Source organism: Balaenoptera ricei, chromosome 2, assembly GCF_028023285.1.
Source record: "Balaenoptera ricei isolate mBalRic1 chromosome 2, mBalRic1.hap2, whole genome shotgun sequence".
Taxonomy (NCBI): domain Eukaryota; kingdom Metazoa; phylum Chordata; class Mammalia; order Artiodactyla; family Balaenopteridae; genus Balaenoptera; species Balaenoptera ricei.
Window position 1 is genome coordinate 64757264 of NC_082640.1, and position 20733 is coordinate 64777996.

Consider the following 20733-nt stretch of genomic DNA (forward strand, 5'->3'; position numbering starts at 1 on the left):
ATTTTTACTATATTGAATTTAAGTATATTAAAAAAAATCATTGATTTAGCTTCTGAGTTTTTTCCTTTCCCTTCCTGTTTAAACTATTTTCCTTATATATGGGTGATTAAATATTTTCCTTTTTAAAAAGTAGTAATTGCCCATAAATGAGCTGATAGTTGTTAGTATTAGAGAAATCCAGAGTTTATTGCATCTCTTCCAGATTTTTTTTGTAATCAGTGTCCCTACCATACATATTCTTGTCATAAGGTCAGTATTCAGAGACTATGGGACTCAGCAGTTACTGTATTTCAGAGTAACTGCATAATAGCAAGTATGGATTGGTTATGATAATATATGATCTCCCAGAATCTGAATGTTTACTTAGTTGTTTCTTGTTTTGTGCTGCTATACAAAATAACTTTCTTTGGTAACAGCTGTGCTACGTGAACACTACATCTAAGAGGTGATTAGAGAAATGTAATAATCATTACTTCTACCTAACTAATCTGCCTTACTTTCAGATAACAAAGAAACCCCTCAGACAGAGCTGGGATGATTATTGCTATGACTCTGAGCCGGTCAGTACAAGTGCCTAAATATTCTGTGTTCCTGTTAAAGGACCCTCACCTTGCTCATTTGTGTCTGTCTTGTGACTTAGGAAGAAAATCAGCTAAAATACAAAGAATCTAAGAAAGAAGATAAATCAATGTTTAATTTATTTGAATTGATTTATTTGTATGTGTATGGTTTATTGATTAAAAACCAGTCAATTTACCATTTTGGGATTTTTTTGGCTGTTTAGACTGTATTCAGTATTTATTTTGACCAATAATAAATTGATTGCATTCCTGATTTCAGCATTGTTATGGATCCTTATGAACTATAGGATTTTTTTCCTTGAGATTTGTTTGTTTCAATTCTTTTTCAGTAGTTTAGTTACCCACATATTATGAGTAATATTTATTTTAAAAAGTTATATCCTTCCTGTTTTATATGTCAGTTAACAGTCTTTTCACATAATGAATGCATACTTTTTTTTTTTAATAGCAAGAGAGGCTATAGCCTTTATGTAATTTTCCAAAAATTAAGAATTGAAATTCCTATAAATAAGATTATTTTATGTTTTAAATTGAGAATGATTTAAGGGCATATATGATGTAATATTAAATGAGTAGGTAAATTTAGCTTTATTTGTTATATTTTGTAAGAACAAGTTTGTAATTGTAAAAAGAACACAAAAAGTCTTTTTCCTTTACTTCAGTTTGCAATTAGGTCAGATGTGAGAGGCTGAAAACATGCACTCATCTATATTCATTAACTAATGAACTAATTTATTAACTATTCCTCCTGGAAACATAACATGTCTTATTCTTTGCTTTAATTAACCATCACTTTAATTCTAACTGCATGCGATTACAAACTCCTCTAATTGCAAAACTATCAGAGTTGAGAAGGATTAGTAATTATGGCATTAATTTTTTCCTTCAGTTTAATTGCATTACCATTTCATAATAAATCAAGTAATTTGCAGTTTCAGATTTAATATTTTGGAAAATAAATTTTAGACACTTAAATGTATAGATACTGATAACTTTTAATAGAAAAATTTTATGCTGTTTTGTCACTCTTGAGAAGCTTCCATCTTTTGCCTAGTACACCAAGTGACTGTGTGTGCCTCATTGGGAAGTAGGTAGGAGACTGGGAAACTCATATGGTGAATATAAGACTTGATTGCATTTACAGAGCTTATAGTGAAATTGTGAACTGGTCTGCTGTTGTTTAGACAGTCTAAGTAATGCTTAAGAATTTTTGGGCTCTGAAGTAGATAGACCTGACTTGAATACTGGCTCCATCTACTTACTAGTTTTGAGAACCCAAGCAGGTCACTTATTCTTTTGTTTCCATCACCTATTTAAGAGAATAATAATGGTCTTTAACTTTCATGAGTATTAAATTAGTGCATCTAAAGAGTTTGATAGATTGCTTAATACTGTGTAAGCGCACAGTAAATGTTTCCCCCATTGCTGCCACCACTGAAAACATCACTCTCCATCTTTTCCTCTTAGAAGAACTTTGTAACCATACTCTCCTACTCCCTTAGCATTACTTTCATCACTACCCTCCCATTTATTACGTTTTCAAATCTATTATAATTAGAACTTTGATTAATTTCTGTAGCTTTTTTTTTGCAAGATAATTAATGCAAACAAGCAGTCTATTTGAGAATCTTTTGTTTTATTCTTTCCTCTTAGCTCCTCCTCATAGTATATTTGGGGGCAAACTAAACTTGTTTCACTCTGAGTTATTAGAACTTATGTGACTAGCATTATAGGAAGAGAGGATTAAGGAGGGTTCTGCAATTTGTGTTGTATTTTTTAACATACATTATTTGGAATTGTATAAATGATCCCAAGAGGAGCTATGGTGAGAAAATTGCTTTTGACAAGGGACCTGTTGTTGCCCATTGTATGGTGATTTAATTCCTTTTAAGGGTTATCCTATTAATACAAGCTCAAGCAACTAGTGTTTCATGGGAGATAGCAGAGGATTTAGAACTGGATAGATTTTGGTTTGGCTACCCCTGTTATTTAGGTGACTTATTTAACCTCAGTCTATTTTCTTCCCTATAAATGTACGTACAATTAAATATACATATGCATAATTAACTCCTTGTGTTTTGAGGATTTAGAGATTATAAATGGTGACTCTCATAATGACTGATATGTAGAAGATATTTAGTAAATGCTAATTTCCCTTCTTTAAATGGTAATAATCTATTCAAACAGTTTTACCTAAAGCCGGTTCTGAATAACTTCAATGTAAACAGTTAGTGTCACCTAATTTTTAAATTTTTCTGAACTAAGCTTTGAATGATTTTAGGGTCCAACTATCAGGCGAGTTTAGTGAGAATTGCCAGAATAGGTCTCAGGATATTGACATTCCACCATGCTGCAGAGGATTAGAACTATCTCATTGAGGCCAAGCTTCTATCCTGGTCATTACTGCCTTTATAGGAACCCAACCATTTGTATAGTATCTGGCCTCCCATTTTCCCATGAGGTAGACCTTCTGCAGGAATCCTGATGCAACTTGGGCAGGAATCTTTGAATTCATAATGTTTCCATTCTCCCTATTTTAAGTATTTCTACAGCATAGCACTCTTACTGCTATTCACTGTCCAACAGTTTATAAATTTGTGGTCACTCCCTTAAATACTGCCTTTTTGGCTTTATGCCAGTCCAATATGAAGGTCTCTGCATGCTGCACAACTTCCTTTGCATATATTTTTCCATTTAAAAACCACTTTAACATCCATATTATGTTTGATCATTATAAAACCCCTGGTTGTAGTTAGTATGATTACCTTTCACACCAGAAGCAACAGTGGCTCAGAATTTAAGTGACTTCCCCCACGGTGATGAAGCAAGTTAATAGTGTAATTGGGATTCAAATCAGGCTATGTTCTTTATATTCTTTTTTCTTAAATGATCTTCAGCATCTTTACTGATTCTCAAAGTCAATTATTCCTATTTATGTCCTATATTATCAACTGGTAGCTATAAAAAAGTATGATTTTTATAAGCACCATTCTAAGAAATATATACAGCGTAGGAGAAAAATGTGTAATTTGACTCTGCTCTTCACTTTCTCTCCCTCATAAATGTTTACTACATGCCAGGCTTATTGTAGGTACTTATAAATGAGAAAGCATTCTCATCATCTCATACAAAGGGAAAAAAGGCTGATAGCATGAAAGAACATTTTGGTGTGTTTGTGGGGAGTGTGCAGTGGCATGTTATCAAGTAAGACTAGAGCCTGAGCTAAGTTTGACAAGAGGAATCAATTATTTTCTTTCAGTGGAAAGGGTCCTAACAGTTGTTGGTTAGTTCCCTGCCTTATTCTTTGACCCTTACCGTTTCATTGTTTTCTAAATGACCTCCAACAGCCAGTATTTGTATCTTGGTGCTTGAAGGCTTTTCTCAGAACCCTGGAATGTCTTGTGCTTTTGCATGACCCTCTAGAAGTTCCTAGGAGTTAACAGCTTATCTCCAGAAGTCCTCAACCAATAACTCATGGGAGGTGGTATATAAGTGTTCCAGCTCCTTCACCTGTCTATTTTTTATACTGTTTCCCAGAGATTACTTAGGGATTAAAGTCCAGTTGCCCACTGTGGTAGCTACTTTAATATTGTACCCTATTTAGGCTACATTGCCTTCCCTACATTCCGCTAGTACTTGTACTGAATCTTTGTCTCAAGGTCTGCTTCCATAGGAACGCAGATTAAGATAAAGATATTTCTGGTCTGGTAGGTTAGTCCATCCTTAGTTTTTCTAATACCATTGTCATCAGGGAAATATACATTAAGTACAAGCATTTAAAAGTTAATTATGATTTTGGTCTTCACTGAGACCATTTTGTATTTCCGAAGAACAATTTGATTATAGATAACAGCAAGTATAAATGTATTTATATTTTAGTTCTTTATTCAATTTATGTTCTCAATATTTTATACACATTGTTTTATTCATTCTTGGGGTAGATAAGAACAACCGTCAGTTATGAGAATCATTACTGTATCATTGAGTTTACACAAGTGGAAGCATAGTTCTCTTTTTCCCCACTGATTTATTATAGAAAACTTTTTACCAAATCATAAAATGAGTGAGCTATTTGTGGTTTGGGGGGGAAGAAAAGCAAGAGCTTTTAAAAAGCTTTACTATAGGTAAAAGAAAAATGTGTTAACTTAAAATTTTTTAGTAGGTAGGATGTTGGCATGTCTGTAGAAATATATCTTAAAATTGCTTACCAAAATTTTTTTTTTTTAATTTATTATATTATTTATTTATTTTTGGGTTGTGTTGGGTCTTCGTTGATGTGCGCGGCTTTCTCTAGTTGTGGCGAGCGGGGGCTACTCTTCGTTGTGGTGCGTGGGCTTCTCGTTGAGGTGGCTTCTCTTGCTGTGGAACACGGGATCTAAGCACATGGGCTTCAGTAGTTGTGGAACACAGGCTCAGTAGTTGTGGCTCACGGGCTCTAGAGTGCAGGCTCAGTAGTTGTGGCACACGGGCTTAGTTGCTCCGTGGCATGTGGGATCTTCCCGGACCAGGGCTCGAACCCGTGTCCCCTGCATTGGCAGGCAGATTCTTAACCACTGTGCCACCAGGGAAGCCCCCCAAAATTTTATAGTCAGAAAATTAAGTACATGGGTTCTCAGAAAGAACGTTTCTTGAAGTGAATTTAAAAATTTAAACTATCTATGTATACCTTTCCATAGAGAATGAAGATATTTTTAATAGCATTCTAAGACTTAATATTTAATTTTAAATTTTATTATTTACATATATATTCATTAACTCATTTTTACAATGCCTAAAGCAAGTTGTACATGGTAGATACTTGATAAATGCTTTTTAAAAAATAAATGAGCACTTTGTTTACTTCTCAAAAAGGAATGTCTCATTCAGTTAAATAAATCATTCATTGTATATCTACTTCAATAATTTCCCACTTTCTTCTTGGCACTGACTTTATATTGGAGATCTGCAGTAAATGAGACAAATAATAGTTCATGTGTTCATTGAGTATTTAATACAGTATTTCATAGGAAGATAGGCATTAAAAGAGTAAATACATGTGAGGAGGTTTTTGAAAATGTTAAGTGTAAGGGACTGTGAGAACATATAGTAAAGGGATTTAAAGACTTATTTATTGTTTTAAAGATTTAGATTATGTGTACAGTGTTACCGTTTGACTTTTGGGGGAAGTGAAATGCAAGAGTTGCTCTAGAAGAGTAGTATTTTTTTATTTGGTAGTCCATAACTATTTTTACTGACTCATATCATGTGTGTTCTTTGCAGGTTTTAATATTTTCACATATACTTTTTTATTTTGCTGACTGATTACCATGTTGTTTATATTGTTCATTAGGAATATATTTATATCTAATATTGATATAATATAAACATCTTTGTATTATAAAAGTCTAGTCTCCACTTCTCAACTAAATTGTTGCCTGTTCTAAAATTTATTTTTGTGTCTCAGGATCTAGTTCACCTTGCATATGTGTAGACACTTATTAAATATTTGTTGAATAAATAACATTTGTTTGTGGAATTGAGCTCTCTTAAATGCTTTGGATCTCCAAGATTCTTCAGAACCACTCAAAATCAAACTTTGTATCAGAACATTTTATACATATTGCTAGCTCTTAAGTTACTTTTGAGATCCTTGCTTGGGTGATTGTGAAAGAGGGAGAAAAGATAACCTACTGGTATTTTGGTAGGTATGTGTTTAGTGTGCATACTTGTAGTGAGATAAGAGGGCTAATGAATTTGGCAATGTTTAAATATTTCACCAGCTCTAATTTTTATAATAGGTATATTTATCTAAAATTACAATATTTCCACGTGCCTTAGATTACTTTTCAATAGGTAGTCTTGATTTTTCTCCCCCTTTTTTCTTAAAAAAACAGGATTGCTTCACAGTGGAGGGGGAAGATTTGAGGCATGACTTTGAACGCTTACAACTAGCCATGGAAATGGTAGGATTTCTTCCCAAGACACGAAGACAGTGAGTTTATTTATTGTATTCTTATACCCTCGGCAGAGAATAAATCATGATGTGTGTTTCAAAAATTCCTCTTCTTTGATCCTTTGAAACAATTTTCTGATATTCCTGATCCAGTGCCTGATCCAGTTCCATCTTAAACGTTACTTAGAATTAGAAAATTTATTTTTCTAAAAGACTTGTTTTGAATTGCTTTGTTTTGTCATAAATCTTTGAGAGTCTGTTGAAAGTTGGAGCTCTTCTTCCTGTAAAATGTAATACATAAACATTTGCATATTATTGCAAGGTATTATGGTGCCCCCCCAAACCTCTCCATGTACCTTACCTAAAAACCGTTGCTTTGTAACACTATTTTATAACTCCTTGTTTTCTATATCATTGATCTTTAATCTTATTAAGACATGCATACCTTTCAGTATAACATAATTTTCTATGTATTTCAACTGTAAATTTGTCTGTAGTATTGTGCTAAATGTATTTTTTTCATTGTAAATATAAACAAAATAGAACTGTAAAAAGGTTGAGATAAGGATGGAGTAAATTATGCTTAAAATAAAGAAGTAAATTATATTTAAAATGAAACAAACTACTTTAAAGATGCAAATAACCTTAACCTTATAAGCTTTTTGAGAGCAGGAATTCTTAATTCATATTTATAAATCTTTTAATATTGAATTATAGTATATTCAATTGTTTATAAGACATTTATTATTGCTGGAGACTATGCATCACATATTTGTGTGTGAGAAACATTATTGTGCTGATTACTGAATCCAAAATTCTGAAATAGTGTAATGTGCAACTATATAAACTACTACTGAAAATAGTTTTTTAAAAAATGGCTCATCAGTTTGTTTTTTTATGTTTTTGGCTTTCAGTAGTTTTTATATTTCAGTTGATACTGAGTTTCCTCTCTAACTCAGAATGTTTTTATGAAATATTCCTTTAGAATTGACTTGTATTTTGTTTGAGTCGTGTTAATGACTCAATCATTTAAAAATTTTTAATTATTTGAAAAATTACACCTATGAATTAGATGTTGCTTCAGGACCTCTGAAAGTACAGCTATTAGGTTCCTAAAGCAATATCTTTGTTTTATTTAAAATGCTTCCTAATTTTAGGAAGACACATAGTTAAAATTTCATAAGTAGAACAGATTTATTCTGAGGAAATAACTGGAGAAGGCACAAAGATGTGTGTATATATAGATTTCTAGGTAGGGCTTTTAGATGGAGTATTCAACTGTGTTAAATGCCTTTGAGATATCATGTAAGTTAAGGACATAATATATTTTTCTAAGTTACATGGAGGTTCTTGGTAACTTCTATGAGACATTTTACTGGGAGGCAGATGCCAGAATGTGTTAGCAAATAGGGAATGACAAAGTGAAGGCAAGGAGTGTAAGTTAACATTTCAGTAAGCTTGTTTGTTAAGTGAAGAAGATGTGGGATCTAGGCTAGATTGTTTAAAGTAAAAGAGAAGTGAGATTATTATTTTTTTATTATTTTTTTATTTTTTATTTTTTTGAAGTGAGATTATTTTGATAGAAAGTTCTTGTCAGATTCAGGCGAGATATAGAAAATTGGTATAATAATGTTCCAGAGTAAACTGAGTTCATGAGATGTATAGCACAAGCGAAGGGATTAGTTGGTGGCTGGAGGACGGGTATGTGTTCTTCTGAGACAGGAGGGAAGGACAGTCCAGATGTAGTTGTTTCACATTAAGGGCCTGATATTAGATAATATATCCCAGTGGCCTCATACTGTTTTTTAAAAAGCATTTATAATATGATGGACAGTATAATATGACGTAGGAAAGCATTTTAAAAATATAACTAATAATAAAAAATCACCTAGGTTACTTTGTTAAAATACAGATTCTAAGACCTTTCTTTTAAAGATTCTGATTCAGTAGATCTGAAATAGACAGTGTAGGGAAAGGACATTCCAGGCAGGATGAAAAGCATTTAGAAAGTCCATGGACTTTTGAAACACTACAGCAGATTCAGACAATAGTAAGAAGTCCCCTTCAAATAGCTATATCTGACAGGTGATATAATTCTGAAAGGGTTATGTAAAGCGCTTTGCACAGTGCCTGACATAGTGAACACTCAATAAATTTTAGTTATTATAGTTATTATTATCCTCATATTTCTTATTTTTTTGAAGACTAAATGCTTTGTACTGGTTAATTTGCTTGATTAGAATTTTGGAATGAAATAAGCTTAGAGAATGCACATAAGCAAGCTGTAATTTATGGTTTTATTTTCACAGGATTTTCTCTCTTCTCTCAGCAATACTACATTTGGGTAATATCTGTTATAAAAAGAAGACATACCGGGATGACTCCATAGATATATGTAATCCTGAAGTTCTGCCTGTTGTCTCAGAATTATTAGAAGTAAGTGATTACATTCTCAGTTGTCATTTCAAATACTGGGTAACTTTTCAGTTTTTATTTTGTGTAACTATTTTGTAGGTATAAATGGGTTAATACTTTTTATTAATAGTGTTACTCCAAAAGTTGGAATTTTTGCTGTTGTGTGTGCCAGAATCTTTAGAAGATTTGGGTTTTCTCCCCTGCCTCCCTTTGCCCCAGATGTCCATGATTCCTCAATTTGCTGAATAGGATGAGTATTTCACTCTATACTGTATCATGTTCTAGGCCTTTGTAATTTTTCTCCTTCTGTATTTGAGATTTCCTCTCATAGTAGGATGTTGGTTAGATTATTTTATTTGAAGATGGGCTATCTGGATGGGTGGAGAAAAGGGGACTACTTTTTCTTTCTTCATGGCTGAATGGGAGCCAAAGGTCTTCATCTCCTATGATGTTTCTTCCCACATCAGGGTCCTTATTATTACCTTATTCTTTCTTCCTGGAGTGATGATTTCTCATGTTTTCTGAGCTAACTACTCATCTTGAAAGGGATATGATTTTTGTAGGCCCTCTCCTCTGACAGGAAATATATGTGTGTATACTCCCCTGAGTATATTCACATATCTACAAATATTTTTATGTAACCATCTATATCTATATAAAGATAAACATGGTCTGCACAGCAAGGGAAACCATAAACAGAGTGAAAAGACAACCTACAGAATGGGAGAAAATATTTCCAAACACTGTAATTGATGAGGGATTAATTTCCAGAATATGCAAACAGTTCATACAGCTCAATATCAAAAAGACAAAGCAACCCAATCAAAAAATGGGCAGAAGACCTAAATAGATATTTCTCCAGAGAAGACATACAGATGGCCAACAGGCACATGAAAAGATGCTCAACGTTGCTATTATTAGAGAAATGCAAATCAAAATCACAATGAGGTATCATCTCATATCAGTCAGAATGGCTGTCATCAAAAAGTCTACAAATAGTAAATGCTGGACAGGGTGTGGAGAAAAGGGAACCCTCTTGCACTGTTGGTGGGAATGTAAATTGGTGCAGCTGCGATGGAGAACAGTATGGAGGTTCCTTAAAAAACTAAAATAAAAACAGAGCTATAATATGATCCAGCAATCCCACTGTGGGCATGTATCCAGTGAAAACTCTAACTCGAAAAGACACATGTACCCCAGTGTTCATAGCAGCACTATTTACAATAGCCAAGACATGGAAGCAACATAAATGTCCATTGACAGATGAATGGGCAAAGATGTGGTGTGTGTGTATACACACACACACACACGCACACACACACACACACACACATACATACACACACAATGGGATACTACTCAGCCATAAAAAAGAATGAAATAATGCCATTTGCAGCAACATGATGTACCTTGAGATTATTGTACTTAGTGAAGTAAGTCAAACAGAGAAAGACAAATATTGTGAGATATCACTTATATGTGGAATCTAAAAATACGATACAAATGAACTTATTTACAAACAGAAATAGACTCACAGACATAGAAAACAAATTTATGGTTACCAAAAGGGAAAGTGGGAGGCAGGGATAAATTAGGAATTTGGGATTAACCGATACATACTGCTATATATAAAATAGATAAACGACAAGGACCTACTGCATAGCACAGGGAACTGTATTCAGTATCTTATAATAACCTGCAATGGAAAAGAATCTGAAAAAGAATACATATTTATATATATTGTGTATATATATAAATAAAACTGAATCACTTTGCTGTACACCTGAAACATTGTAAGTCAACTATACTTCAGTAAAAAAATAAAAATTAAAAAAAAGATAAACATGAGATTATACTGTTGTTTCTAACTAATCCATTAGCACATGTATCATTCTAGCCTTCTCCCCTTGCTTATCTGTAAACTCACACTCTAACAGTGAGGAAGCTGTCTCCCATCAATCTGCCTTTCATTTAGGTATTCAATTCCAGTAAATACCTGTAAAGTAGTGTTAGAATTTTTAACCCATATCCCTGTGGGAAATGACTTTATGGAGTCATGTTACCCCTAGTTTTACAGACTCCATTTATTTCCAGAATTACTTAGGTCAGCACCTTTTCCTCCCACCCCCTTCACTGAGGTTGTTCCATATCTTTGTCATACAGTTTTCATGTCATGGTCTGTATTCTTTTCCTAAGATTCCCACAACATCTTAAATAATTTTCTAAAAATTTGTATACATTAAGATTCACTCTTTTTGCTATTTGGGTTGTGACAGATGTATAATGTCGTCTATCCTCCACTACATTATCATACAAAATAGTTTCACAGCCCAAAAAATTCCCTGTGCTTCACCTATTCAATCCATCCCAGCAAACTACTGATCTTTTTACTAGCTCTGTAGGTTTACCTTTTCCAGAAGATAACATAATTAGAGTCATATAGTATGTAGCCTTTTCAGACTGATTTGTTTCACTTAGCAATATACATTTAAGATTCATCTGTGGCTTTTCCTGGCTTGATAGCTCATTTCTCATTATTGCTGGGTAATATTCCATGGTGTGGATGTATTATACCACAGTTGGTTTATCCTTTCATCTGTTGAAGAGCACGTTGATCGTTTCCAGTTTTTTGCAACTATGAATAACCTTTTTTTCTGTTAAAATATCACTTACCTTTCAAATCTTGGTTCATATACTACTTCATGGGACTTAACCATATTAAAGGGTCTAAACTGACTCTATCAGCATAGAACATTTGCTTCTCCTTAGCATAGTTCAGTATTGGCTTTGTAGCATAAAGTTAATTGTTTACCAGTTTGTGTCCATTATAAGGTGGCGGCAATGTTCTTTGAGAGCAATGGATGCCTCTTATTGATCTAACCTTACAGTGTTTATTATTTTGTACATGCCTTGCTGTTGCTTATTAACTTTAATGGAATGAGTTAGCCTAGAAGAAGGGTCAGGAGGGAGAACTTGAATTGGAACTAGATTCACTCACTGGAAGGAAGTTCCAGGGTGTGGAGTGTGGTATCTGAAAGCTGTAATTTTGAAGGTCGTGAGGGTCAGAAAACAGATGGTATTTCAGGCAGGCATTTCAGGTGATATTTTAGTCAAACATTTGGTATTGTGGCTAGTGGTCTTTCTTATAAGTTCAGGCATTCAGCAAGTACCAAGGCTTCTGGTCCTAGTGCAGTATTCCTTTTTTTGGTGAGAGACTAGTAAGAGGAATTCAGGCAATTTAAAGAGGTATTGGTAAAAAAAGGAGAAATCCATTTCTGAGAATTAGACTTACCAGTGTCAAAGTTAGAGTAACAACTAAATGTGATTTGATAGCGAATCTCACTTTTGAACTCAAGCTTCTCAAATTCCTTCTTGTTATATATAGTTTGGACTGGTTCTAGGAATGGAGGTTTAGTAAGTAGAAAGAAGATAATCTTCAAAGTCAGCGAGCTAGAGAAGGTCTGAGAAGACCTACCAAGGTATCCTGCCTATAGTTAGATCTTATTTTTATTTATTATTATTATTATTTTTTTATTTAAAATTTTTTTTTGGCCGCGCGGCTTGTGGGATATTAGTTCCCCGACTGGGGATCAAACCTGGGCCCTCGGCAGTGAGAGTGCAGAGTCCTAACCACTGGACTGCCAGGGAATTCCCATAGTTAGATCTGATTTTTAAATATGATTTTCTCTAATAGATTAACATTGATAATGATAATAGGAACCTTAAGGCTTTCATTGAAATAAGATTGAAAGATAGGCACAATAACTGGTTTAATTAAAATGTAAACTCTTTAGTAAATGTTTAATTTAATTTCCCTCCTTCCCAAAGTGATTCAATTCAATAATAAATATAGATTTAGCTTTTAAGAACAAATAATGGTTGAATTTTATTTATTTTTTCCAATTATTTTTTGTAGTTACCTCAGACAGTAGTGAACGCTTTGCATCTTCTGTGTACTAAATCCTATCTGGGATAGATGCTTGTGAAATTATTAAAAGCGAACAAGCTCCAGTAGATTAGTTGTATTTAATTGTGGAGCATGTTTTCGTTGTGAAATATTAGAACCATCATCATTACCATAAATTATTCAACTTTTAGTAGATTTATGTGTTTTGAGTATATTTACCATCTATTGAAACAATATTAAAGAATGAATTTTTAATATACATATCAGTTTCTCAGGTGAATATGAGAAACATTGTAGATTGGATATTGAGCCCATTGCTAATTATTAATATTTTGTATTAATAAAGTTTGTTTATTTATTGGCCTCAACACGCACCTTGCAGGATCTTAGTCCCCGACCAGGGATCATACCTTGGCCCCGACAGTGAAAGTGCCGAGTCCTAACCACTGGGCTGTCAGGGAATTCCCTCAATAAAGTTTATGTAAAAAATTTAAAGTCATATATGCACGATTAAGACTATTCAGAAAATTATAGAGGTAGCTGATTAAAATATGAATTCAGTAATTTTTTTTAGGATGTTTATCAAATACAAGCAAGATTAGTGTGTTTTGTGTGATTGTGTATATGTGTGTAGATCTGTGTATGACCATTGTCAGGTTTTAGTGTCAGCATTAAATCAGCTCCTTAAAATGAATTGGGTGATTTTTCATTCTTTAAAATTTTTTTTCTGCATTTAAAAGAGGAATCATTAGCAGAGAATAATATGTTCCTTAAAGATTTGAACAATATCAACCCTGTGACCAATTGTATTTGATGTTCTTCCAGTTAATTTTGTGTTGACTGATTTCTCAGAATTTTCAAATCTGGCTTGAACTAATTTTGATAATTTATGTTGTTCTAGGAAATAATTTGTTGATTAAATGTTTAAAACTTATTACTTTTGCATTCTTTGTAAATATTTTGTTGATGTTTAAAAATTTTTTTTCTTTGGTATTAGCTTTCTATTTGTGTTTCTTAATTTTCTCTTTTGATATGTGAGATTTGTCTTTCATTTCTTATTTACTTATTATGTATTGATTTCTATTTTAATATATTTTCTTCTTTTTTTCTGTTAAATTATGAAATGTTTTCAGCATACAATATATGTGGAAAACAGCATGGTAAATGCCTGTGTACTTGAAACCTCATCCAAGTAATAAAATATTGCGTGTATTTGAAGTCCACTGTGTACTCTGCCCCCAGCAGAAGTAAACACTACTATGAATTTAGTTTTTTTTCCAGTTTTTATTAATTGAAATTTTAAATGCAGTCAAAAGCAGAGAGAACCCCAAGTACCCCTCATATAATGAACATAACCCAAGTACCCATTGTTAAGCTTCATCACTTATTAATGTGGCCTCTCTCTTTTCATCTGTATCTTCACCTCTGTTCCTTCCCAATTCTTTTAAAACAAATTCCAAAACAAAATCCCAAATATCTAAAAGATAATTTAGATGTTTTAAAAATATTCACAATAATTAAGAACCTACTGTATAGCACAGGGAACCCTACTCAATACTGTGTAATGACCTATATGGGAAGAGAATCTAAAGAGTGGATATATTATACTCGGATAGTACTATGACAGGCATTCTTGTACATGTCTCCTTGTTAACATGTGTGAGAATTATTCTAGGGTATAGTCCAAGGAGTAGAATTCTTGGGTTATGGTATATACACATATTGAGCTTTACTGATACTGACAAATTACTCTCTACATGGTTGTACCAATTTGTACAAGTGTATGGAAGTAACCTATGCTCCACGTTGTTGCCAGCTTACATTTGTTTGTTCCTTTAAAAAAAATTTCTTGAGTCTACTACATAGGTCATTTATTTTTAAATATTTTAATAATAATTGCTTACATGAACAAATATACCTCACAATAATACTACAGTGGTTTTTTAAAATTTTTATTTATTTAATTTACTTATTTTTGGCTGCCTTGGGTCTTCATTGCTGTGCGTGGGCTTTCTCTAGTTGCGGCGAGTGGGCGCTACTCTTTGTTGCGGTGCGCGGGCTTCTCATTGCCGTGGCTTCTCTTGTTGCGGAGCGCAGGCTCTAGGCATGTGGGCTCCAGCAGTTGTGGCACGTGGGCTCAGTAGTTGTGGCTCGCAGGCTCTAGAGCACAGGCTCAGTAGTTGTGGTGCGCGGGCTTAGTTGCTCCACGGCATGTGGGATCTTCCCAGACCAGGGCTCGAACCCGTGTCCCCTGCATTGGCAGGTGGATTCTTAACCACTGCGCCACCAGGGAAACCCCTACAGTGGTTTTTATCACATATGTTTTTTCTTTGTTTTCTTAGTTTTGTCATTTTATGTAATCTGGTATTAATTTTTTTGTTGTTGTTCCTTGAAATATTTTAAATATATCTGAAAGGTTGAGGTTTTACATTTAAACTTTGGCTGTTTATTTTGTGAAGTTAATGTGCCTCAAATTGTTTCCATCTTTTAGAATTTGAAGATTGAGCAATGGATGCTCCAGAAGAAGGTGTATTTTCTTTGTTGTGTAATCATATTTTAAAAATGGTCGACCTGTCATGAATTTGCTGGTGACAGGGTAATGCCTCACTCTCTTGTTTTATAACTCAGTTTCTCCTTGTACTCTAGTCTTTTTGCTTGATATATTTTATATCATATTGTTTACATAAAATTTTATGAATGTCAAAGCTTTATTATGTATGGATGTTTTTATAAAATGGTCTTTTTACCATTTCATACCCATCAGCATGGCAAAAACCAAAAGTCTGATAATACCAAGTATAGTCAAGGTTTGAAGAAATAAGAACTCTCAGTGCTTCTGCTAGAGAGAGCAAATGGGTAAAACCCATGTACAGGAGTTTGGCAATATCCTGTAAAGCTAAAAATAGGTACACTACAACCTGGTAATTCCACGTTCAGGTATGTACTTCAGAGAAACTCTTGAACTCACATGCAAGAAAATTCACTGCAGTTTATTTTCTGATGGTGCAAAATTGTGAATAGCATAAATGTCTACAAGTAGGAGAATGGATTGTGCACGGTGGTAACTTATATAGTGAGATGCTATATAGCGGTTAAAATGAATAAGCTTGATCTAAATTATCAACATAGATCTCAAAAACATGTTTGTAATATAAAAACATGAACTGAAATTATACATATATATGTATGTGTGTATGTGTGTGTGTGTGTATAAAAACATGAACTGAAATGATACATGTGAAATTCATGATTGTATTGGCCTCTAGAGGGAGAGTAAGAACAAAGGAAGCATCAACTTTATCTTAAAGTTTAACATCTGTAAGTGAAAATAAACATCTGAAACATCAATAAGTATCCATTATAATGTCCCTGGAATTCAAGAAGTATTGTCACTTTTTAGTCCTTGTCTCCAGGTTGTGGGATTATGGTTGATTGTCTTAAAATATTTTTTGTGCCATTCTGTATTTTTCATATTCTGTACGATGAAACATGTTTCTCTATTATGATCAGAAAGAAAACTTTAATTTAAGAAGACCCATCTGTCTTATTTACCCTTTGTGTCTTTTTTATGGTGAAGTAGGGTGAGTGGGACACTTAAATTCCACTTTGGCCAATATTTAAATTGCCCAGTGTGTTGTCTTTTTGTTTTTGTTTTTTCTCTGTTGCGTATTTACTAATCTCAGTAATTCTTTTTCTCTATTTGACTTTTCAATAAATAATTCAACCATAGTCATAAATCTTTTATATTGAATTTACTTTTCCACTGTATAGGTTAAAGAAGAGATGCTATTTGAAGCACTAGTTACAAGGAAGACCGTGACAGTGGGAGAAAAGCTTATTTTACCATACAAACTGGCAGAGGTATGAACAGATTTTCTTTGAAATCAAGGAACTCTGAACATTTTTAGAAGTTTAGGTTTATATTCTTTCTGTTAACAGAATGAAAATAACAGTATGGATTGAAATATTTTCTGGGCTCTTGAAATTTATCGTGAACTTTCTGTCAACTTGGAAACTTAAAGTTGAATGTAATTTTAAGCAATACGCTTACATTTTTCTCCAATGATCTCAATCTGATCACCATTTTTAAGTTTCATAGTATTAATACGGGATAAGTAGATGGTAGGTAGAATTATAAATAAGCAGTCTTTAACCCAAATGATTATTCCTTGTTGAGCACATCATATCTTCCAGCACATCATACTCTTTTGGTTTACTTTTTCATTGTTGGCCACTCCTTTGCAGTTCTTTTTGTTTGTTTTTTCTTTTCTTCCTGACTTCTTAAAGATTGGGTGCCCTAGGACAGTCTTTGTCTTTTCTTCTCTATACTCTTTATCTAGATTTTCTCACTTAGTCCCATGGCTTTAAATATCATCTGTATAGTAAGGCTTCCAGGTAAGTTTTATTGCTATAGTGTGCCAATATTACTGTTACACCACTCAGGTGTATAGGAGTAGGAAAGTTATTGAAAAGCCTACTATTTTATGGTAAAATTTTATGAAAGTGATGAGAAATCAAACTGACAATAATAAAGATAGGACAGGAATATGAGAGTGGAAGTCAGAGAGGTGGGGAAACTGATTTAACTGTACAGAATGCTTTCTAGGCAGACATTGATTCATTTATCCCATTGATCCATTTATCCCATTTTTGGGGTCTCTCCTAATTGTACCTACAGGTCCACATTTCTTCATTATGTCAGGTATCTTGTATCGTATTTTATAGTTGCCAACTTTGAGAGCTCCTTTCTAGACAAGAGAAAAAGCCAAACCGTTTTAAGAGTTTTGTTCATCTTTTACATAAAAGTTCAATGCTTTTATATTTTCTTTCTCAACCTTTTTCATTATTAAATATTTCTTTATGTTTATTTACATGTTTAACTTTAACTTCAACATTTTGAGATTATTTTTGTAACCCCTGCTTTATTTTTGTTTATGTTTGTTTGGTATATTTATTTGTTTAGTAAATATTTGAAAACACTTTTTGTGCCTGGAATTATGCTAGGCATTATGAGTAAAATGAAGAACAGTCCTTAAGGATTTTAGTATTTTGTCTGAAGAGCAATGGAAAGAAGTGTTTTAAGCAAAAAGTTGCCTTAGATATTTTTTTAAGGACACTCTGGCAGCAGTGTGAAAAAATCAGTTGGAGGAGAGCGTGTTAGTTTTCTATAGCTGTGTGACTTAATATAATACAGATTTATTATATATGTATTATATAATACAAACTTAGTGACTTAATATAATACAGATTTATTATCTGACAGTTTCCATGGATCATCAGTCTGGGCACAGGTTAGCTGGGTCCTCTGCTCAGGGTTTCACCAGGCTGAAGTCAAGATATTCATGATGGCTGTGATCTTCTCTGAGACTCAACATCCTCTTCTAAGTTCACAGGTTGTTGATAGGATTCACTTCCTTGCAGTTGTAGGACTGAGATCCATAATTTCTTGTTGGCTCTTAGGGGCCATTCTCAGCACCCAGAGTCTACTTGCCATTTCCTGCCATGTGGTCCTGTACACAACATGGCAGTTTGCTTCTTCAAGGCCAGTAGGAGAATCTCTGATGGATGGGCTCAGTCCCTAGTAAGTCAGCTCTACCCAAGACAGTATCTCTTGGGTTAACTAAAAAATTCAGCTGATTTTGGGCCACAATTATATCTTTAAAATCCCTTCACCCTTGTCATATAACATAAGATAGTTATGGGAGTGAAATCCATCATGTTTACAGTCCTGTTCACACTTACTGGGAGAGGCTATAGAGAACATGTACACCTGGTGATGGGAATCATTCTAACACAGAGGGCAAGAGTGAATGTGGAAAGATGAGTTTGGAGGCTATAGTAGTTAGTACTCCTGAGGAGAAAGATGCTTGCTGCTATGTCTAGAATGGTGACCTACTGATAGGGAGAAATGGATGTATTTAAAAAGAAAGAAATTTAGAAGGTAAAATCAACAAGATTGGGCAATGATTTGCTTAGTGGGAAGCAGGGAGGAAGAAGGAGATGTCAAGGGTGAATCCTGATTTTCTGGTACACACAACTGTAGAATATTGGTACCATTCAGTGAGACAGGAAACACTGAACGAGATCTTGTTTGAGTGAGAAAATAATTGATTGGTATTTGGGCTTATTGAGGTTAAGCTGTGATAGGCAGGACTTCATTACAGAGAAAAGAGGCTAAAAGTATAATATTGGGAGTTATGGTGTAAATAGGCATTATATTTGTATATTTGGTATATTTGGATTCTCTGAATCTTTTAATTTGATGTGGAGGTTTGTCTTTTAGCTACAAAATTCAGCTCATTTATATTCATTGTGATAACGAACATGTTTTCTTACTCTGTGTTTTAAAATATTTTGCTTTTGCTGAATTTAATCAGATCATCTTTATTCTTTTTCCCCTCCTCTGGGGAAAATAGAATGGTTATTCTCTCTATATATTCTACTATTGATTCTCTTGATATTTTAAAGATACTTGGTTGATAACTTGCCGAAGAATAGAATTTTAGGGCCACAACCTTTTGTCTCTCAGAACTTCTAAACGTTTTCCAATTATTTTCAAGTGTCTAGTGTTGAAGATAGAGAATTTAATACCTGTCTTCTCTTTCCTATGTAGGTGATAGTTTGGGTAGGTAGTTTTTGTTCTGGAAACTTGAGGGGTTTTTTTTTCACTGAAATTCAGAAATTCATTCATCGTCTATGTGTGGTCAGTTATAGTATTGTCTTCATTTTACAAATGTAAAAAAAGCCGTAGCCTAAGAGTTTAAGTAACTTGACCAAGGTCAAATAGCTGGAATAAGTAGAGAAACTGGGACTGGAAGATAGTCTAGCTCTTAATCAACACTCTCTACTTCCTCTAAAATTAAGAACATAGATATAAATATGTACCTGAATATACAAGCTTCAAAATAAGTCCCTAGATGAGAAGTACATAAATTATTAGGATTTGTATTCTTTTAAGTTCTAGGACTCAGCTGTCTAAGATACGTGCCCCACCAACCCTCTTTTTAGGTTGCAGTACCTTCTAAATGTTGGATTTTCTTTAAGTAATAGACTTCATTTTTTAGACTAATTTCAGATTTACACAAAAATTAAGCAGATAGTACAGAGAGTTTCCATAAACTGGGGAAAGCTTGAGGTGAGGGAAAAAAGTAAATCACATAACTCCATAATGAAAGAATTGTTACTGTTTGGGGATGGAGAAATTCTAGAGGTTACTGTGGATGACAAGCTGAAGACAGCCAGGAATGTAATTGTGGTGGTATGACTAGGATTCCGCAGATAACTGATGCCTTTTTGATAATTGATTCCTATGCCTGGAATACTCTTCCCCACTTTAGCTGGCAAAGTTCATTTGTTTATAAAGTTCCTATTCTACCTTCTTTACTAGGTGAAATATATACCCCAGTTTTCAGTAAAAGTGTTTTGAAATGTGTGGACTCACGTTTTGTTTCCTTTATCTTTCATGGCAGTTTTAGCCTGGATTCCCTGAGTTGGATTAAATTAATGAGTATATATAAAAAACTTCAATTGTAGGTTATTTATATTGAGAGAAAAATTAATTTCTAATTCAGGATAATAAGCTTTCTTTCTTGAATGAGAGCAAAACACTTTGTTATAGTATCTTAGTCAGATTGTTGCCAATTTCACTTAGACGCCTAACTTTTTTTTTTTCCAGGCTGTGACAGTGAGGAACTCCATGGCTAAATCTTTATATAGTGCCCTGTTTGACTGGATAGTTTTTCGGATTAATCATGCACTTATGAATAGTAAAGATTTGGAGCAAAATATCAAGGTAGACATATATTGGATTATAATATATTTTTCCTGAAAAACTGTTTTAATAAAATGGGTAATGCATAAAATTTAAAAACATAGAATTATATAGAGTAATAAGTATC

At 33.6% G+C, this 20733-nt stretch overlaps 1 protein-coding gene across 9 annotated transcripts in view; it reads left to right on the top strand.

The window, feature by feature from the left end:
- MYO9A (myosin IXA) overlaps positions 1-20733 on the top strand; it is a 278184-nt gene that overhangs the window by 72255 nt on the left and 185196 nt on the right. For 8 of the 9 annotated variants that reach the window (XM_059912852.1, XM_059912849.1, XM_059912850.1 and 5 more), the window contains 5 exons: positions 504-560; positions 6455-6552; positions 8823-8949; positions 16607-16696; positions 20511-20627. In XM_059912852.1, the coding sequence (XP_059768835.1) occupies positions 504-560; positions 6455-6552; positions 8823-8949; positions 16607-16696; positions 20511-20627 (489 nt within the window). The remainder of the gene's footprint in view (positions 1-503; positions 561-6454; positions 6553-8822; positions 8950-16606; positions 16697-20510; positions 20628-20733) is intronic. The other variant, XM_059912855.1, reaches the window with a different exon arrangement.